This window comes from Eschrichtius robustus, chromosome 1 (genome assembly GCF_028021215.1).
Source record: "Eschrichtius robustus isolate mEscRob2 chromosome 1, mEscRob2.pri, whole genome shotgun sequence".
In the NCBI taxonomy this organism is placed as follows: Eukaryota; Metazoa; Chordata; class Mammalia; order Artiodactyla; family Eschrichtiidae; genus Eschrichtius; species Eschrichtius robustus.
In genome coordinates, this window is record NC_090824.1 from 117,467,974 (window position 1) to 117,489,137 (window position 21,164).

The 21,164-nt window shown below is 36.4% G+C and overlaps 1 protein-coding gene across 2 annotated transcripts in view; it reads right to left on the reverse strand.

Annotated features, from left to right (window-relative positions):
* PRTG (protogenin) overlaps positions 1-21,164 on the reverse strand; it is a 125,031-nt gene that overhangs the window by 40,363 nt on the left and 63,504 nt on the right. For both annotated transcript variants that reach the window (XM_068551962.1, XM_068551953.1), the window contains 3 exons: positions 20,858-21,022; positions 17,309-17,614; positions 16,380-16,568 (listed from right to left, as the gene is read on the reverse strand). In XM_068551962.1, the coding sequence (XP_068408063.1) occupies positions 16,380-16,568; positions 17,309-17,614; positions 20,858-21,022 (660 nt within the window). The remainder of the gene's footprint in view (positions 1-16,379; positions 16,569-17,308; positions 17,615-20,857; positions 21,023-21,164) is intronic.

The following is a 21,164-nucleotide window of genomic DNA, read 5'->3' on the forward strand; positions in this document are numbered from 1 at the left end:
TCACAGAGACTCTCCAACAATGTGAGCATGTGGTTTTTTCGGAGGTACTGTATTTTGGGAATTTAGTTAGTATATTAAAATCTCCTAATAATTAAAATATCCTGTTCCCCGCAGCTACCAGTGTTTGTGGTTTGCTTTGGCTGCAAGGAAGCTCTCATAGCTAAATTTATAGGCATTTCTAGCAACTGTACAGTATCTTACGGCATGCAACAAAGAAGTCGTTATCCTGGTTTCACTGACTCTTTCAATCTTGATTTGTCTTTGCTCCAATTTCTTCATCTAAGTATAGTCAATTAAAATACACTTTACTGTTTTTTCTCATTATGATCAAATACATGTTTGTTACAGAAAATTTATGTAACTCGGGCCAAAAGAAATAAAAATAAAATATCCTTAAAACCAGCACCCAGAGATAAGCACTGTGAACATTAGTTTGTATGTTTTTTTCATTCCCTTTCCTATCCATATGCACCCATACTCAGTATATTTCATATTTTATAACCTGCTTTTTTCAGTTAATATCCTATGGACAACTATTCCTATTATTAAATATTCTAAAACATTCCTTCTAATGTCTGCATTTATTCAAATTGTATGGATGTACCAAGTTTACTTTATTAAACCTCTGTAGCTGAACGTTTAGGTTTTCTCCAGCTTTTCACAATTATAACTGACCCCATACACTACAGTGAACATGCATTACTGTGCATGTTCATAATACTTTCTTATGACAGGTTCTATTAATAGAGTTGCTGGGTAAAAGAGTGTATATTATTCCACCCCCTGGTGGTGTTGCCTAATTATCCCTAGAAAAGCTGTGTATCAATTTACACTCCCACTATTAATATGAGTGTTCTTTAATCCCAAACACTAACACTGGGCCTTATATCACCTATTTCTTTATTTTGTTGAATTTTGTGTTTCTGTATTGAGTTACTCCAAATCTTTCTTAGAAGGAAGCAGGAGGTATACAAATTTGAAATAATGACTAGCTAGATACATTTACAAAATCTACCAGGGAAGATGTATAAGCTGTGATAAACAGGCACAATGTGGTGCCTACCGTCTGGCACAGGTTTCCTAAGTTATTGTTAACATCCTGGCATGCTGAGAAAGCTAAGATGCCATTTTTACCTTCAGCTGAAGCAACTGCTCTAGTTTCTATGATAAGGTAAGTGTCAATGGAGTCACCTATCTTGGCCAATTTAAGAAGCCTCCACTTACATAGGACAGCCTATGTTCTGGGATGTTATGCAAAGTCTTTGAAGAGTTCAAACATCTCAAAATGGAAGAGGAAAGTACAATTTCAATAAACTGTCAGGATTATGTTATCACAGCAGCTTATCCAAATGAACTGATAAATCACGTTGTTTAGATAGGAAAATATACCAGTATTTAGCCTGCTTTGATGATTAGTCTATGACTATGTTTATGTCATGCCTCCTTTAAGTCTTTCATTGTTCCATTAAGGTCCTTCACCTAGTTAACTTCTATTATCCTTTAGATCTCAATTCATCATCAGTATCTCAGGGAAACCTAACCCAACGCCCACTTGCAAACTATATGGTGTCCCCTATAACTTATCACTCCCTATGCTTTTCCATCGCAGCACTTACAAAAGCTTGCAATTACAATTTATATGGTGATTTGATTAACGTCTGTTTCATCCTCTAGATTGTAACGTTTCGTAACTGTGGTAGTTAGTTAGAAATAACCAATCATTAGTTAGAAATAACCAATCATCTATTTTAGAATAGTGGTCTCCACATTTTTTTCATTTTACCCCCCATTAGTAACTTTTTTTCTAGCAAGCATACTTATAACATATATACATGTGTGACTGTCCTATTATGTACATTGTGAAATAAACATACAAAAATATTTTTAAAGGCTAAGATAAAAAATACTTTCCTACAGTAATGCTTGTCTTGTAGCTAGCTCCCCTCCACCTCATGGTGTGTATAATTTGTACAAAGCTTAACATTTCATTTGCATTAACTAAGTTTTTTTAAGAACAAGCTTAAAACAGAAACAAAACAAAACCCCCAAGTATAATTACTGCTATGCAGCAAATGTTTTTTTTCTATCCACCCTGAAGTTTCTTTCATGTGCTAATGTGGTATTTAACAAACCTCCTCTCCTTTAACTTAGATCTTTAAAGACCTCACACATCTAAAGATTCTTTACATTCACCAGAAACTTCCAGAGTGGTCTGAGGGTTGACATGCAGTATGATTAATGGATAGTACTGATTTAATTCCCTAAAACAAGAGTTTTCCCTTCTGTAAGGAAAACTGTTGTTCGCAATTCATGTCAAGCATTTTACCATGCTTACAGATTCTTATTTTTAAATAAGAAGGCAAAGCTTATTGAAATTTTTCCTTCACTTATAAAATTACCACTGGAAAAGTTCTGGCCTATAAAACAATCAAGAGCTGATCAATAACTATGAGCGTCTTCCTAATACCAAAGAAACATGGCTTTTATTTGTTACCATTTTAATGAGGTTTTATTAGCACATGTAGAAAGGAAGCAGAAAATATAACAGAAGATAAATTGAATAAATAAACTTCAAAATGTAAATACAAAGTGCTATAGAGACTACTGGGATATTTTAGGAGCTAGATACATAAGGTTAAAGATTCAGGATAAAAGTATTAGTTAAATAATTATTAAATAGATATGAACATCATTAGATAGTAAATTATTAAAGTTTCTTCAAAGATCTTAATTTGGTGTCATTTGCAATGAAGTTAAAAATTCTTCTTCTGTGGGGTAGGGATGGATTGGGAGTTTGGGATTAGCAGATGCAAACTATTATATACAGGATGGATAAACAACAAGGTCCTACTCTATAGCACAGGGAACTATATTCAATATCCTATGATAAACCATAATGGAAAAGAATATGAAAAAGAATGTACACATATGTATAACTGAATCACTTTACTGTACAGCAGAAATTAACACAACATTGTGTGTCAACTATACTTGAATGAAATAAATTTTAAAAAATACTTTTCCTGGAGACAAACAGCGGGACTAATTTTGTTCTCATATACTTTTTATATTTGATATCTGAAGAAAAATTTGACTACTTAACACACAAAGAGAGAAACAATTGGCAATTCCCATTCTCACTCATATTTCAATAGCGCCTGTTTCTGGTTTTTTTTGTAAGTTTTCTGTTGTTTTGCTTTCCCTAAAGAAAAGATATTTCAAGTGGAAATTTACTTTGAGGGAGCCAGCAGGAAGGGATATTTGCTGAGAGTGAAGGAAGCAGTGAAGGACACTTTGCCTCTGGCATCCCCAACTCTTAACTACTCTAACATCAGACCCCAAACTTAAGTGACCTCAGACTCAAAAGTGGAAACACATCACAATTGGTATTTCACTTTTATAGACTGGTAAAAAAAACACTGCCACTTGAAATAATGGAACTTCCTTATCCTGCTTATTTTCCCCATCTCCACAGGGGCCTTACTTTATTTAGGGTTCTTTTCAGTCAGGCATGAGAAGTGAGGCTCCACAAGTACTGTAAATCTTTACCCCAGCACCAAAGGTCAAAGGGTTATCTGTGCTATGTAGTTTTAGAGTAGATGATTTTCTTTACTCTTTTCTTTCTTTCTTTCTCCTTTTTTTTAAAGAAAACAAAACATATGCATATGAAACACAGCAAGCTAATTTAGGTACTAAAAGATTCCTCTTCTATAGATGAACTGCTTTCTCAAGAAAACTACTAAATATCAACTTTTCAGGCATTTTACAAAGGGAAACCAGATGCAACCGGTTTCCCTCCCCACCACCATTGTCTCCTAGAAAACTTGCCACACAGCTGCTAAAGCAGTAAAACAACTTCAAACCCACAAAAGTGATGACCATTTAGGCAAATACATCAATTTCATTCTTGAAAAAAAAAAACAACTTTGCTTTATCCTTTAAAAAAAAAAAAAAAGAGTAGGTTTTTTTGTTCACAAATTATACCTCATTTACTAACAAGACAAATGTTTTTCAGAGCTTTTCACGTTTTAGAGCATTTTGAAAGGTAATGACTATTCAAGACTAAGAATATAAAAGTCCAGGAAAAACTATCAAAATTATTTTCCCAGTTATGTTTTTGGCTATGATATGGAAAGTTGAACCTTAATATCTTTTTAAAGATGGAGAAACATATTTAAGAAAACATAGGCATTTATTGTTGCCTTTCTTCTCTCTCACCAAAACAATCTTTTTAAAGTGGGAAGTAAAACTGTTGAGTGTAACATCCCATAGGGTGCCACTGATAACAATTCCGATACAGCACAAGAATAAAAGGCATTTATTCTTTCAGGAGACACTGTCATTTTAATGCTTTTTGCAATCCTCTGAATTTAAGAGGCAGAAATGCAAATTTTAACAGTACTGCTATTACATTCAACTGAGTTACAAAAAAAAAGCTACAGAAAGGCTTTCATATACTGAAGAGGGCAAAATATCTTCTGTGATCTGCTGCAAGATACAATCTGGAATTTGCCAACTATATTTCTCCCATAATATAGCAGCAATGGTTTGTCTAATCCCTTTTGCTTCTTTCTTAATCAAAATTCCTCTATCTTTTGCGGCAAGTAAAAGAAACTGATAAATGTTTAGAATTGCACCAAATTAAGAATATAAATATGACCTCATCTATATGGAAAGAATTTCAGTTTCCTAAGGTCTATGAAGATGATTTAAAAAAAAAAGATAGCACTGAAAGTGACAACTCAGAAAATGAGAATGTTCAAAATTTCACATAGTAAGAGAAATTTCAATGAGATTTGTTGGATGTGCCCCACTTTCCTGAAAATGACCTAATGTCTTTCATTTTACAATTATGCTGACAATGGTTTCTTCTGCTCAAATCTTTGCAGCTAAGACAGAAAGATGCTGGGTCCCTTGCAGCAGGACAGCATCAGTGTGTAGGCTTAACTCCAAACTGCACACCAATGATTCACCATTTCAGATCTTCTGAAATTGAAACCATATACTAAGCTGCTAGAGACATCTCCACCAGAACACCAACCTTTCCAACTCAACATGGTCAAAACTGAACTTAATATCTCCCACTTTTCCAAACCTGGTCTTAACTCCTAAAGCTCTACTCCAATTAAAGTATTGTCCACCCAGAGCTCTCGAGAACTGGTCCAACTTCTTCCTCACCTAATCATATTTACAAACAGCTAATAGTTACTGAGCACTTACTATGTACCAGTGCACCTTGTTGAGGGTTCTACATGTACTAGCACACTTAATCCTCAACATCCTGGACATTGTGCAAATTGAGGTTCCTGGAGGTGCAGTAACTTGACCAACATCAAGTGTGTGGAGAGCTAGAATTCAAAGCCTGGCCATCTTATCTCAAAACCCTCAGTCTTCTATTTTAAATTTTAAAACTGACATTTTGGGGGTGTATGGTTCTATTTAACACATGCACAGATTTGTGTAACCACCACCACAATCAGGAAACAGAACAATTCCATCATATCAAGAAACTGCTGGTGCTGCCCCTCTGTAGTTAAATCCTACTCCCACCCCAATCCATGGCAATCACTCATCTGTTCTCCATCCCTATAGTTTTGACTTCTCAAGAATGTCACATAAATGGGGACTTCCCTGGTGGTCCAGTGGGTAAGACTCCACGCTCCCAATGCAGGGGACCTGGGTTTGATCCCTGGTCAGGGAACTAGATCCCACATGCCTCAACTAAGAGTTCAAATGACACAACTAAAAGATCCCACACGTCTCAACTAAAGATCCCACACACCACCGTGAAGATCGAAGATCTCACATGCAGTAACTAAGACCTGGCGCAGCCAAATAAATAAATATTAAAAAAAAAATTGAGACCAGCCTCTTTCACTCAGCATAATGCCAATATTCATCAACAAACTATCGCCAAGTAGCCATATAGTTCATTGCTTTTTATTGCTGAGGAGTAATTCAATGGTATGGGTATATCACAGTTTGTTTATCCACTCACCCACTGAAGGACAACTGTGGTTTCCTGTCTGGGGGGACTGTGAATTGAGCTATACATTTTATGTATAGGTTTTTGTGTGAACATCAGTTCTCATTTTTCTACAGTAAACACGTAGGATGAGATTGCTGGGTCACATGGCACAGGCATGTTTAACTTCATAAGACAGCACTGAACCGTCTTCTAGAGTGGCTGTACCATTTTGCATTCCTACAGTAATGCATAAGAGTTCCAGGTGTTCTGTATCCATGTCAGCACTTGTTATTGGCAGTTTTGACATTTCAAAAAATTTTAGTCATTCCAATACGTATGTAGTGGTATCTTATTGTAGTTAAAAATTTTTAATTTGCATTTTGGTAATGGCTAATGATGTTGAGCATCTTTTCATAGACCCCTTAGGTGTAATCCCTATATATGAAGGTCTCCCATTAGGCCCACATGTAATCAGTCAAGTTCTAAGCGTGAAAAACTTCACACCTGCCTTCTCTCCAATGAACTACTGTCTTAGCTTATACTTATTATTTTAGATTATTTCAACAACCATTTTATTGATTTCCTGTCTTCAGTAGCCCCCTCCCTCCCTGGCTCACGCTCACTGCATTCTCTAAACCTATCCTCTACAATATGGTTACCAGTTATCTGTCTGAACAAGCCATGTCATTTTCTCACTTAAAAACTTGATGGCTCTGCACTACTAACAAGATAAGACAAAGACTAACTGACTTATCAAGGTACACAGGGTCCTTAAAACATGGGACCTAGTTAACGCTATGGTTTTAGCTTCCGTAACTCCTACCCATAGCAACCCATGTTTTAGCCATAGCAAACCAATGAGGTTACCTCTTTTAATCTTTTTGTTTCTGTACATTTTAAGCTCCTATGATTGGAATGATTTTCCTCCATTTCTCTACTGGGCAATTTTTTAGCATACAGTAAAATTAGTCATTTATCCTCTGTGCTTTCAGAGTAGTCTGACTACACCTCAATTTTGTCTATCAGCACATTTTCCTATGAACACTGATAGGTCCTCCAGGCTGAACTTAAAACACTTTGGAGGCAAGCATGCCATTTTACATTCAGGTTCCTTGTGCCCAATCCAGGGCCTGGTGAGTATGTGCATTCAATCAATATACGCTAATTTTTAAATTTAAAAAATAATGGCGAACACATACATAGGAACTTCTGAGAAAAATGTGTATTGTATCAACCCTAAAATTAGAAATTCTGCATTTCTAATTGGCACTATCTTCTAGGCAATGTCTTCATGAGGAGTTAGGAGAAGAAATCACAGAAGTCAAAACTGCATGTTGTGGGGATGGTTTCAATTTTGCAATTAATTTGCTGGTAATTAATTTACACTAATTTAACGGTAACTGCAGCCCATTATCAGTAATTTCTAAATGGAGCGCAACTGATCTGCAAGGCCAAAGAGCTTCTGTGTTATAAGCCTTCTAGTAGGGCCCAAGAGACCAGCCCCAGGAAAGCATAGGAGTCTCTTTATCTGAGGCCTACTGAGTTCCATAAAACACTGTACTCACTATACTCACACAGTGCTAATGAGGGCTTTACAAACAGTGCTGTAGCTCTCAGAGCCCATCGTGAAGCTCAATGATAGCAGCTGAGTGGGTTGAAAAATATTCTCCTTTCGAGGGACTACTAAACGCTCCTGGCTTCATGCTGTCGATTCAAAGAACAGTTCGTGTTATGGGTTTATGGAATCCATGGCTATGTTTATTTCTTTGATCATTTAAAAACATAAAATTTAATTAATTTGGCACTATCACAGTTACCTAAAATGAGATGACCAAATTAAGAGTAATTAGGTTTTCTCAGGGGATAGAATATGTTATTAGATATATGACTGGATGCCTCCTGAGAGTTTACTCAACCAAAATGAAGGATAAATTAAAACACTTTAACTAACACAGTTATAGAACTGGCTTAAAGGGAGGCATAAGCCAAAGGTCCAAATACCTTTCCCTTATATGTTGAAATGGTAGGGTTTTTTTTTTTCCAGATATGGGATCAATATTACCTAACACTCTGTAAATGATTTTTGAAGAGGGTCTGCACAGTGAAATTTCCAAATTTGCTGATCTGGTGGATATTATATTATACAATGATTATAATCCCCCAAAGTTGAGTATATAGCGATTTAAAACAACAGAATAAGCTGTTTTCTAAAGGAATTTTAATTTACCATTTGTGTACATGGAAACTGCCATGTACAGTAGGGACTACAGCAAACTTGGAGTATAGACTTTTATAACATGTCTGAACCAGAAAGTAAAAAGAAAGTTCACAAAACCTCTTTCAGGGAGGAAGCAGTTCTGAGCTGCTTTTGTGTCTCATTTCTCTATATTATGTTCTACACACTGCAACAGAAAGATATTTCTAAACATAAATCTAATCAGGCCACTCGCTTGCTTAAAATCATTTAATGGCTTCACACTGCCCTTAGGACAAAGCCCAAATTCCCTCACGTGCCTTACCAGGTGCTGGCCTCTTGCAGGCCTCTCCAATTTCACTCTGGTCATAGTAACACTTAGTTCCTCCAGAACATGGTCTCCCTCACCGCCTGGCCATCCCACATAAATTTCAGCATTCCCTGAGTATTTCCTGGGTTCTGCCATTCCCTCTTTGTAGAGGCAGATTTACCCTGAAGCTATGAAGCTTAACTTTCAGAGCCCTTGACCTGCATGGGGTCTATTAAAGACACTGTACTACAGTGTATTTTTATATTATTTCAACTTATTTTATTATATATTATTTTATTTTATCAGGCTCCACATAACCTCTATCTGCCCCTGCCCCTTTGCCGGGCTAATGCTAATCTTCCTTTAGATCTCAACATAAATGTTATTTCTTCTTGAAAGCCATCCCCATTTTAGCCCTAAAATAGGTCAGAGGCTCCTGCCAAGTGTCGTAACAGCAATCTGACATCTACTATCAAGGAGTTCATCACACCTTACTTTAATTGCTTATTTAATTATCATTCTTCCTCCTAAGTTCCCCAAATGCTATGATCATGCTTACATTAAATATGGCTGTGTTCTAATGTAGGGACTACCACATAGTGAGTTTGGTAAATGAGTATCAGTGGCAAACAGAATATAGAAACGAAGGGCCCAAACGAGAAGATTATACCTGAAAGCCTGTGATTCATCCACTCCTTGGATGTTTGGGAAGAAATGTACTGACTGAATGATGATACTCATGAAAGGCCGTGTTTTTCTCCATGTGTAAGCTGAGAAGTATGGGGAAGTGTGACTAGAAACAAGATAAGCAGTAAGAAGTGCAGTAAACATGGACTAAAGAAAGGTTTAGTAGTAACAATAATTAAAAATTATAATTGGCCTGACAATTAAGAGAGTCAGAAATATGGGAACCTAGAAGGCACAATAACAAATTTCTGAAAGATTTCCAACAAGAATAACAAACTAGAGCTAAGAGTTATTAAGTTATAAAGAATTAACATTGGCTATTTAGGAAGAATATTACTAGGTCATCTAGACCAGTGTTTCCACTTTTATGTGCATACTAGTCACCTAGTAATTATATTAAAATGGAGACTCTGATTCAGTAGGTCTGGGGAAGGGACAGGGGGAGCCTGAAATTCAGCATTTAAGTAAAATTCTAGATTATGCTGCTGAGCCTGGGACCACACTTTAAAGAGCAAGGACTATAAAGTCTACATCTGGAATTGGCAAACCATGGTAATATGGTCTACTGTCTTTGGGTTACCTGCTAAGTAAAAATGGTTTTTTATATTTTTGAGTGGTCAGAAAAAATTTTAAGCAATATTTTGTGACACGCCCAAATTATATGAAACTCAAATTTTAGTCTCCATAAATACAGTAAGGCTTTTTACTGGCACATAACCAACACCCATGCATTTATGAATTTTCTATGCTGCTCTGTGCTACAGTGGCAGTGGAAGAGACCATGTGGCCCACTGTATTAGTCTGCTTAGGCTGCCATGACAAAACACCATAGACTGGATGGCTTAAACAACAGAAATTAACTTCTCACAGTTCTGGAGACTGGGAAGTCCAAGATCAAGGTCTGGCAGGAGTTCGTTTCTGGTAAGAGCTCTCTTCCTGGCTTGTAGACAGTCACCTTCTCCTTGCCTCATATGGTGGAGAGAGAGCTCTGGTATTTCTTCCTCTTCTTCTAAGGGCACCAGCCCTATTGGATTAGGGTCCCACCCTTATGACCTCATTTAACATTTGTCACTCTCTCAAAGGCTCTATCTTCAAATACAGTCACATTAGGGGTTAGGACTTCACCACATGAATTTAGTGGGAACATAAACATTCAGTTCATAAAGCCCACAAAGCCTAAAATATTTACTCTCTGGCTCATTACAGAAATATTTGCCTGGCCCTGGTCTAGACCCTTGTTTCTCAAAGCGAGCAGAAATGCAAAAATTTCAGGCTTCACCCAGACCTACTAAATTTTAACAAGGTCCCTGGGTAAATTCAAACACATATTAAAGCTCAAGAAGTAGTGGTTTCCATATCTAATGATCATGATAAGTTATATGGGAAAAATTTTTTTTTAAATACAAATTTTCAGACTCTACACTGGGAAGAGCACTATGTTATTGTAAAAACAACTACAACAGCTAACATTTGTTGAGGACTTACAATGCAATTTACAATGCAATGTTAACCCTTATGTGTATTATGTCATTAAATCTTCCTAACATTCTAAAATAGCTATTATTATTATTATCCTTATTTAAAAGATTAGGCAAACAACGAGGATTTAATTTGTTAATAAGCTGTGGAGCTTGTAAGTTAAACCTAGGCAGCAGACATGAAGCTTAGTCAACTGATGTTTTTCTTTTAACTGTCAGTGCCACGTGCCTCCCACAATAAAGCATTGTAGATGACGCACCACGGGAATGACTGACACCATTTGGGGTCACAAGAGGATTCCCAGAAGAGTTAAGACTTAAAAGCTGAGCAAGATTTTTTCCAGAGAGAAGAGATAGGTCTCTAATTTTGTCCAGAGAGCATCAAAAATATTTTAAAATGGAAGATTACCTTTCATCCTAGAAAAAGAATTTAAAGAAAGATAAACAGATGATTAACTGTAACTTTTGTATAGTTCTTACAGTTTCATCAACCTGCAAACATTCTGTCTTTAACTAGAGGTAGTTGCAAATTGGCAAATGAAAATCCTTTTTATTGTCTTAATGTAGCAGTACGTTTTTAGTAATGGGATTTTTTAGAAGTGGATGCTCCATTTCTTTTGAGGTATTGGATTTTTAAGTATTTTTTTTTTAATTTTAAGTATTAGGGTTCTAAAATGTGATTTGAATATCAATCATATTTGGCATTGTTGGATACTGCAGAGAAGGGAATTTTCAAAAATTTTTACTCTCTTGATAAATTAGGAATAAATAGTTCAGTATTCCCTAAAGTCTGTTTCAGCATGTTTTGTCTTGATAAAAGATTAAACACAACATAATAACTTAGAAGATATTTAACAGTGAAGGAAGTGAAATACAGTACTTTTCAAATGTTCCCTTTGTTATGTTATAATTTGTACTCACAGTCAATTTTATGGCCTACATAGTAGGTGGTTTCCAAAATCATTTCTTTAAGAAGTCTACTGACTTCAGTTAAATGAACTTATTTTGTAATTATTTGAAAAGAATGAAAGAATGCAATCAGATACTGCTCAGAGCAACTATTTCTACTAAAAGTAAAAATTAACTGTGGTAAAGCACAGGAAGAACTGAAGAGAGGCAAAAAATGTGAGGTTATGTCCCCAAAGATCTTTCCTGTGGTAAATGACAGCAATAATGTTAATGGCATTTTTACACCAAGCCTAAAAAAGGTCTGCTAAATAAATGCAAAGTGATCTCACAGAAACCAGTGCTGCTTTATGAAGTCAAAGCTAATCTGGACAGAATGCTTAATGACATTTATGTTGTCGAATATACATTACTTCAGCATGGAAGACTCCTGGCATCTACAATGACATTTAAGCTGGTAGTCAGTATCAAAGCACCAGATTATCTGAAATGAATTTATAGGCTAAGTCAGTATGGAACTATACACTTGAAATTATTCACAATTAGGAAGATTTTGTTATAAAATATAGTGTATTTTTTACTCCATCTTATGTGAAATTTGCAGACCAACCACATTATAAGGATTTTCACCTGTAGCATGTTTCCAAAGATTTTCTGAGTGTTATCTAAGGCTTCCTTGTGTGAGAGGGGTGAGGGAAGACAGTCTCTGAAAAGACTTTGGCTTGCTTTAAAACGTGACTTCCATATTTTGTAAACTGAGTGATTCTAATTCTCTTCGAGACAAAATCGCTATTATAGTAAGGTTCACAATGATCCCTCTCTGCTCAAAGTGGTCTCCTTTATGCCACAAAATCTTGTTCTGCCTCGACTAAAGGAAAGCTTACAACTGCCTCCAGCTATATCAATTTGTCTCACCAGTGCTAGTTCTCTGTTTTCTTTCTTGAGATATGTAGCCACACAACCAAATCCTATTCTACTACAGTGAAAGATAACACCCAGAAATCTGACTTAATTTTACCATGCTTCTATACAAACTGGCTGAGGGACTCTAAAATTACATCATTAACCAGGGACTGTTTCTTCAAAAATTACATCATTAACCAGGGACTGTTTCTTCAGACTCCTACTCCCAGCAGAAACTGGGAGTTATAACTTTAGATTTCTCAAAAAAAGATCTGAGTTTTGAAGGTGTGATTTTAAATATTTTGGATCTTCACAACTGGTGCTAAATAGAATGCTCATTAATCATGCTCGCTGTGAAACTTAATAGCACAAATTCATTGACAAAAAAGAAGCTAAAGATTATCTAACATCAGTGTCCTAAATGCTGAACAACAGCACTATCTAAATAATCCCCCCCTTTTCACTCTATTCTACAGACAAAACAATTAAGAACAGTTTCTGACAATCAGCTTATGAAAACAGTCCTCTTGCAATTAGAAACTCTAAGTTCAGAATTTGAAGCCTTCTGAAATAAACAGACCGAAAAAGGAGGAACAAATTATTTCAATCAGTCTATTATCAGGGAACACAAGTGTGCTATTAATTTTGCTTCAGTTTATTGTGTGATGAATGAAACAAACATTTAAAAATTCTATTTAAAACTGAACTAAACACTGAAAGTGCCAAGGAAAAAAAACTAAGTGAAAATCATTACTACGAAGATGCAAAATCTTGAAGAAAACCGCAAACCACAATTTAGAACAAATCACATAAACACTAAATCACAAGCCTAGTGCTTTTTATCCAACTCCCCCAAAGTAAACCACTTCCAATAAAATCAAACTGTATATATTAAAATCATTAAACTAAAACAAACGAGCAACATCAAAAATACTTCCACTGCTCTGCCAATATTTATATTATACTAATAAAGACACAAGAACCTTTTTTAGCCACTTTAAAAAACAAAACATTCTACATCTCAGGGAATAGAGCTTTGAGGGTTTACAGTAAAATGTTCTAAAATAACTTTCATTACTAAGTACAATTAAATTTAGTTAATCAGAAATTTGGGAGAAAATTGGACAAGTGATTCAACTTAATCTTTTGGTTTAATCCTTGTTTTTAGCAGTGGTCACATCTGTTACATTTTTTTAATCCAGTGCTGTAATGCCTTACTTAAAAAAGAATTTAAAATGCTTGTTAAATGAAATGAAATATATGAGCTCATTCACCTATTTCTTTCTTTCAGAAACAAAGAACTGTAGGTATTACTAAGGAGACTGTGTCCCAATAACATACTTTTTTATTGAAAACTTCATTACCCGAAGTGGAAACGAAAAGGGCATCAGAAAGGGGATTAGTATGAAAATGAAATTTTGAGACATCAGCTTCCTACTCAAATTGACACTGAATCGGCAAACAAAAGCATTTAAATTTCATTTCCAAGCCCACTTAGTAAATCTAGTTCCAGTTAGAGTCTCTTTAATGTGCAAAAGCTCAGTAAAAACAAGTATTCACCATGTAAGACACAGATAGGGTTCCCTTAACCTACTGCCCTCTAGACACATCACACTCTGTTAAACAGGCAGCTACCGCCAGATGCTCTCGCTAAAAATGGTCACAGATGGTCAGTTGTCCAGTTAATAGAACATACTGCTCTCCCAACAGCCAAAAGTAAGACGGAGAGGAGTGAGGGCTGTTAACACTTGCCTGCTTAGTGGGTTAAACCCATTCGCCTGCTGTAAGCTTGGCTAGGCCCCAAGAGTGACTTTCTAGAAAAGGAAGATGAGACCCTAGGGCTCTCAAGATTAGAAGGCATCTTGAAGGTGATCTAGTCAACAGCTGCACAGCGCTTGAATCCACACAACTGCATCCCTGCCAGTCAGCCTATCCAGCCCTGGACACAGCAACTCCAGGGGTATGGAACGGGCCTTCTAACAAGAAAGCCCTACGGCTGTGAGAGAGTACTCTGCAACCCTGCACTGCAATTACTCCAGCCACTCAGTCTGACTCCAGTCAGGAGACACGCAGCTATTTTAATAGACGGGGTATACTGACTATAACAAAGTCATTTCCTACTTTTATGCACTATAAAATGATTTTAAATCCTTTGCAAATGGCATATGCAAAGGACTTTATGACATAAACACACAGGCAGTGAATATATGAGATTTATTTTTAAAACATAGGAAGAAATAAAGGTATATAAGATGGAAAGCTATTATTCAGAAATTACAAAAAATTTCAACAAAAATCAATGGATCGTCTTCATATATATATGCCATCTGTAGAAAAATTTTAAATTTTAAGGAATTGTTTTTAATTGGCTAAGTTTTAATAAAATGTTTCTCTAAACTTTTCACAAGCACAGCAGTCTTTTGTTTTTTTCTAATAAGTTATTCATCTGTTTAGAATAAGCTACCTATACGTTCAATAAGACTTGTCTAACAATCTACTGTTTTGTTATCTTCAATGTATGTATACTTCCTTATCAGTGAAGAAATTGGAGGTACTGAGTTTGATGTATGATTTTTCATCAAAAATTGTCTCAAATCCTGTTTCTTACTTGATACTAACTAAAATTTTCTTGATTAAATGACATGCATGTGGAAAGGGAGGGCACCCTGAGAAGGCATGGCTAGAAATAAATGCTGCTGAATGGCTGACAGTAGGTTGGGCTAACGTCATCTGAGTATCAATGGCTTAAGGAAGGTCACCCTGGAACATATGTAACTTCTCCTCGTCCTTTATAAAGCTGTGTGACAGGGATCAACTGTGAAACTTAACCTAATGCAGATTCAATTAAAATCCAACACAACAAGATTACAAGCAAAACGGCACCTGAAAAATTACGGCAAAGAACTGGAAGATGGGGTTCTGCGTCCCTGGGTCTGAAAACAGATTCCCACCACTGCTTCTCACTGCACAGGGATTTGGGTCTCATGCTGTTCTCACAGCTTGTGCCGTGAGGCCAGGGAAAAAAAATGAAGCAGTCCCCTGTGGGACCACCGTGCCTCTTCCCTTCCTGCACTCCAAAGGGCAGTCTGTTACACGGAAAGCCAGAGTGCTTGTAAATTTCCATTATGTGCAGAAGGTGTGATTAACAAACCAGTAGGAATTTAGTTGATGCTGCTTTGTGCTTAAGGGTAAAAATCTACTCACAAGCAACAAATAGCTAAGTGTGCATTCTACACCTTGAGTATGTTTATACTCACGCATTTACTGTAGTTATAAGTGTCTTTACTGTCTACTAAACATGTTTTCATCATGAAATCCTTTCACTGTGCAAAGAGAGGATGAATAGGGAATAAACGTGTCTTTCAGAATTCTGACGAACCCAAACACAAAATTAAGTGCTTTTTCTTTAGTGTTTCTGGGTTAGAACTACATAAAGTAAATATTTACAGTTACATGGGTCATATGTAAGAGCATTATTTTGTACATAATTTACATACCTTTTACACATGCAAAATAATACACCTACCTGGCACTCTCAGGCAATTTCTAAGTTAAACTTAAATTATTGTGTATTATCTGATCATTTGGTGATATTCCTAATTTTACATTTCTATTCTACATCCACCACACAGTCACAAGACTTGATCAGGCTCTCACTCCACCAGAAGTGAACTTTAGAAAGAAAATCGATGCCCAAAGGTGGGGAGAAGATAGAAAGATTACCTGGTTATCTGACATTGTACCGATTCACTCACAATGGTGAGTCAAGGACCATTCACTGACTTAAGCAGTAGAATATGCACAATGATGTAGCAGGGTCAATTCTTTTCTTTTTACCATTAAGTCATTACTTCTGCCTTATATCCTATAACTTTTTTCCCAATTGGTCAGGGAGGAAGGAAAAAAGGAAAAACACAGTACAGGTTCACTCACCTAAACCACTGAGAGTATAGAGAAGGTCACTGGTAGCTAAGAAAATGGGTCCATTCTCCTGCTGCCCTTCTTCTTTGTAGTACAGCTTGTAGCCCTGAATGGTTGCTGTGTCCTCAGCATCCTGCTGCCACTTTACAGAAATGGTGGTACAATTCAGAGGCTCCAAATGTAACTCTGGAGACTTAGGGGCTAGAAAAATTCACCAGATGTATAAGAAACTCATAATGCACATGAAAACACAGGATAGTATATAGCTCTCTCTGTTTTAAACCAACAGTTGCATAAAAATTCAATTCCAACAATTTTACTTTACCTTAATATTAAAAATTCCACAATGATATTAAATCTTGAGACAGAATTAAAAATATAAAATACTACCTAAAAAACTAAGGTATATAAATAAGAACAAAATTACATGTGCTTTTTAAGTTTTTTCAAAGAAGCAATATGTGTTTCCTAATTTTGACCATCCAATATTCCCGTGTGATAGAACAGGCATTATTATTAATCAATTAACAAGAAAAAGTCCAGTCATGTTACATTCCACATTAGTAAAAGAGGAGGCGGGTCTGGAACTTCCTAGTATTACAGTTTTTCTATTAAACTGATGATTTAAAAAAAAAAATATGGCAATGATATTAATTAGGTCTCTATTAATATATAACTTCTGGTAATTCAATTTGATTTGGACCCATCTGTCTTTGAAGGATCTGCTAAGTAAACAAAGAGTAACCAAAAGTTTTACACACTAATGAGCTCCATGCAAAAAGCAACTACTCAATAAAAAGTTTAAAATTTTTTTCAATTAAGCCCATGATCGATGGAATAACTTTAATTCATAAGACAAAATTTTAAAATATAAACATAAGTTAGATAAGAAAAAAAAAAGAAAAATACTGTGTTATTCTTCCTCAGTAGTCAACATTTACCTTTCACACTTGTAGCTTTGGGTGTCCTGTGTGAGGTCCATACTGAAGACTCTCCCAGCCCCACTCTGGTGGCAGCAGTAATCCGCACCAGGTAGACACTATCAGGTTTCAGGCCCTCTAACAGGTGCTCATGAGTGGTCCCCGGGAGCTCCAGAACTTGGATGGAGTTGTCAGTACTCAGGCGGAAGGACAGGCGGTAGAGGACCACCTGGCCCCGCCGATACTTGGCTGGGATTGGTAGCCAGGAGACGAGAATATCGGTGGGACTTCGACTTGTCAAACTAATTTCAGGAGGTCTCAGGGGAACTAGTCATACAAGAAAACAGGTTGCTTATAAATATTTAGAATCAAAATTGTCAACTAGCACACCAGTTTTTATTGAAGTATCTTAACAGCAACACATCACATAATAAAGGAGAGAGAGATACTTTCAGCCCTAGCTGAGGTTTCCAGTCAAGCAGAGTACAAACCAGAAAAAGGAAGGAAAAAATAATGAGGGAGGATCCGATACAGAGAACCAAAGAAAGCAAGGTTTTCACTGTTGTTGTTGTGACCGTTCTGATGTTGTTTGGGATTAATATGAGCTTACTTAATATGAGAATACTTCTCAGTAACCCTACCAGAATGCCTTAAAACAAGGAAGAGAGAATTACACAAGAATGGAGAAGCTTAGGACACCAGGGTTATAACCTGACAAATAATCTGAAGTGTTTAATAAGAGTTGTATCTTAAAAATTAGTGCGAATTTTGTATTCCTAATTATAATATATGGTGCTTAATATGAAAACAATGTTTTCCCTGTAAATAATTCGAATACAACAGGCAGTCCAGGAAAATGAGCCAAGTATACTGGAAGGCAGTCTAATATTAAGAGCTAAGATGGGTTCTGGAGTTAGTCTCTGTGTAACTGAATCCCTGTTATATCAATTACTACTGTGTGTGATCTTGGCCAAATTAATTTCTCTGTGTCTAGGTTTCTTCATATACAACATGGGGATGAAAAGAACAGCTTCTTCTACAGGCTTTCCTACCTCAAGTAACGGCAATTATTTGTCCAACTGCTCAAGACAAACACCTTGGTGTCACCCCTGACTCCCCCATACACTCTCCACGTTCAATCCTATGACTCTACTACTCACACGGCCACCTCCTTGGTCCCTGCACCGTCTCCCTTAGCCTGTTTTGTTGCAATAGCCTCCTGACAGATTTCCCTGCCTCTGCCCTCTTCTTCACCATCTAGTCTCCAACACATTTGCTGTTAAATTGCAAGTCGGATCTTGTCACTCTTCTGCTCAAAATAGCTCCCATTTCACTCACAGTAAAAGCCAGAGTCCTCATGATGGATTCATACAAAGCCCTACCTGCTTATATGGTTGGCTCCTCATTCATTCTGTGCCTCATCTCCTGCTGCTTTCTGCTTCTTCCCTCCAGTCCAACCATGCTTGTGCTTCAGGCCCTTAGCAATTTCCATGTATGTCCTTTCCTAGAATTCACGTCCCCCAGCCATCTGCCTAGCCAGCTCCCTCATTTTCATTTCCTTCAGGTCTTCAAATGTCACCTATTACATGAGGTATCTCTGTCTAAAGCCTTACCCCTTTCCCTGCTTTTTTCCGCTTCTCCTCAACACTTATTACTATCTAACAGAGCATATCATTGACTGTTTATCTTATTTATTGTTCCTCTGTCCCTTCTCCCACAATAGAAAGTAAGCTCCACAAGGTATGGGACAATTTTTTGTCTCTTTTATTCACTACTAAATACTGAATAACACATAGCAGGTACTCAATAAATATTTGTTGAATGAATGAAATAATAGGTAGGAAAGGGAAAACCAATCAAGCATTTCTGAGTCCTTTATGTGTATGAACTCATGAATTCTCACAAAAACCCAGTGAAGAAAGTGCCATTATCATTTCTACCTTATAGCTGAGGAAACTGAGGTACAAAGAGGTCAAATCACTTACCCAAGGTCACACAGCTTGTTAAGTGAAGAAGTAGATCTAGAGCCTATTTTCTTACCCCCTACACACTACTATCTCTTATATAACAATGGTTCTTCCATCATAGGGTTATGTAGGGATTAAAGGAGATAATGGAGGGAACGTTTTTAGAACAGGCAGTGGTAAACACTCCAAAAGTGTTAGTTGTATCTGACGTGCACACTAGGAGACCCACACATCTCAGTCTGAGAAGTACAGGCTGAGGAAATGGGGGAATACTGATGCAGAAAATTGAAAAGCAGTGTCAGAAGTCTCTATGTTATCCAGAAAACAAAATGAAACTTAATTAAACAAAAAAGTTGCAGGATAAGGAAAGGTTTAAAAGGAGAAAAACTTTGAGATCACAACTTAACTGGAATTGGCAAGCTTTAACCAGTAGCTTGCTATGGTAAGACACATTTTCTTGAAGGGTATGGGGGAATACACCTCATATACCAAATAAACCCAAAACAACTACAAGAAACACCAGCCTGTGTTTCACCTTAGATATGCATGTCAGAGGTTGTTAAATGTAATTAGGTAACCAGAGAGGTCACGGTTCACTCTAAAATGGAACAGACTCTTAAACGAAAACTGAAATGTGGAATTCAGCATCCAGATCAATGACAATTTTTTCATTTAGTAAAAGTCTGAATTTATAAACATTTACACAAGTAGTAGTATAGAGATATAATAGATTTGGGACCAAATGGACAAAGAAAAAGACTTGAGAATCATTTATATAAAAATGTTTTGAAAACTAAAGGTGGACCATTTCTTGAGGATGCAAAAACATTTGTAAAGGAAGAATAGTATAATTAAGTATATGTTAAACAATCCCCCTTTCACACTGCAGAGTACAAAAATGGGCCATGGAGAGGCCCTGAAGAGAGAGATGAGGAGTCAGAGGAGAAGAATCAGTTCTCCAGGACTATTTTAATGGCTAGAATTTCTCACCGTTATAAGATTATATGGAGGCCTGCCCTCAAAAGGACAGCAGCTCAATTTCCAACCCCAGGTAACAAACTGAACAGGCAATACTTTCCTGCTTATGCAGAATAAGTACAATGTATCTAAAAATAAACTAACTGCTATCTGATTCTATAAGAATTTTTTTAACTGACAAGTACTAAACTTCTTGAACTCCCAGTTTCAGAAGTCCAATGCCTCTAACCTCCAGTCATTACATACACTCAATATGTAACTGTCATTATATTTATTCCCGCCTAGAGAATCTCACATTTTGTTCTCCTCAGTAAAGAAAAGAAAACAAACCAAAAACCCTGCAACTCATTTACAATTTAAACCAGGAACTTGAAGAAATACAAGGACAATTTTGTTATTAAAATTTGTATTACGAATTATAAATGAAAGCGCTCTTCATCATGTTACTGCCAAAAACTGAGAGTAAGATTTGAAATGGTAAATTAGCCTGCTGGTTATCACATTTGTTTTTGTTTTTAAACCAAAACCAGGATATTTTCTCTGAGTTAGAACACATATTCATTGAAAGCGATAAAGCATATTACTACTGTTCATGCTGAGATGACGTAGAGTCACGTTTTCTTACCATCCTCTAAAGTGTTCTGTGTCACATGGTCGGACATCTGGCTGGCTCCCATTGGCATATAAGCCACAATGTAGAAAGTATAATTGCTGGCAGGTTCCAAGTCATCAATAAGATAATGAGTTGTGTCATTTCCGATGACTACTTGATACTCTTCATTGTTTAAACCTAGGTTAAGGAATCAGTGTCTAAAAATTATGAATATTCAAAATAAAATTAACAAGACCATTACCATTTTCTTCCACTATGAAACACTGGTCCTTGGATCTCTCTGTTATCTTTTGTGACCCTTTAAAAAATGTGAATAGGA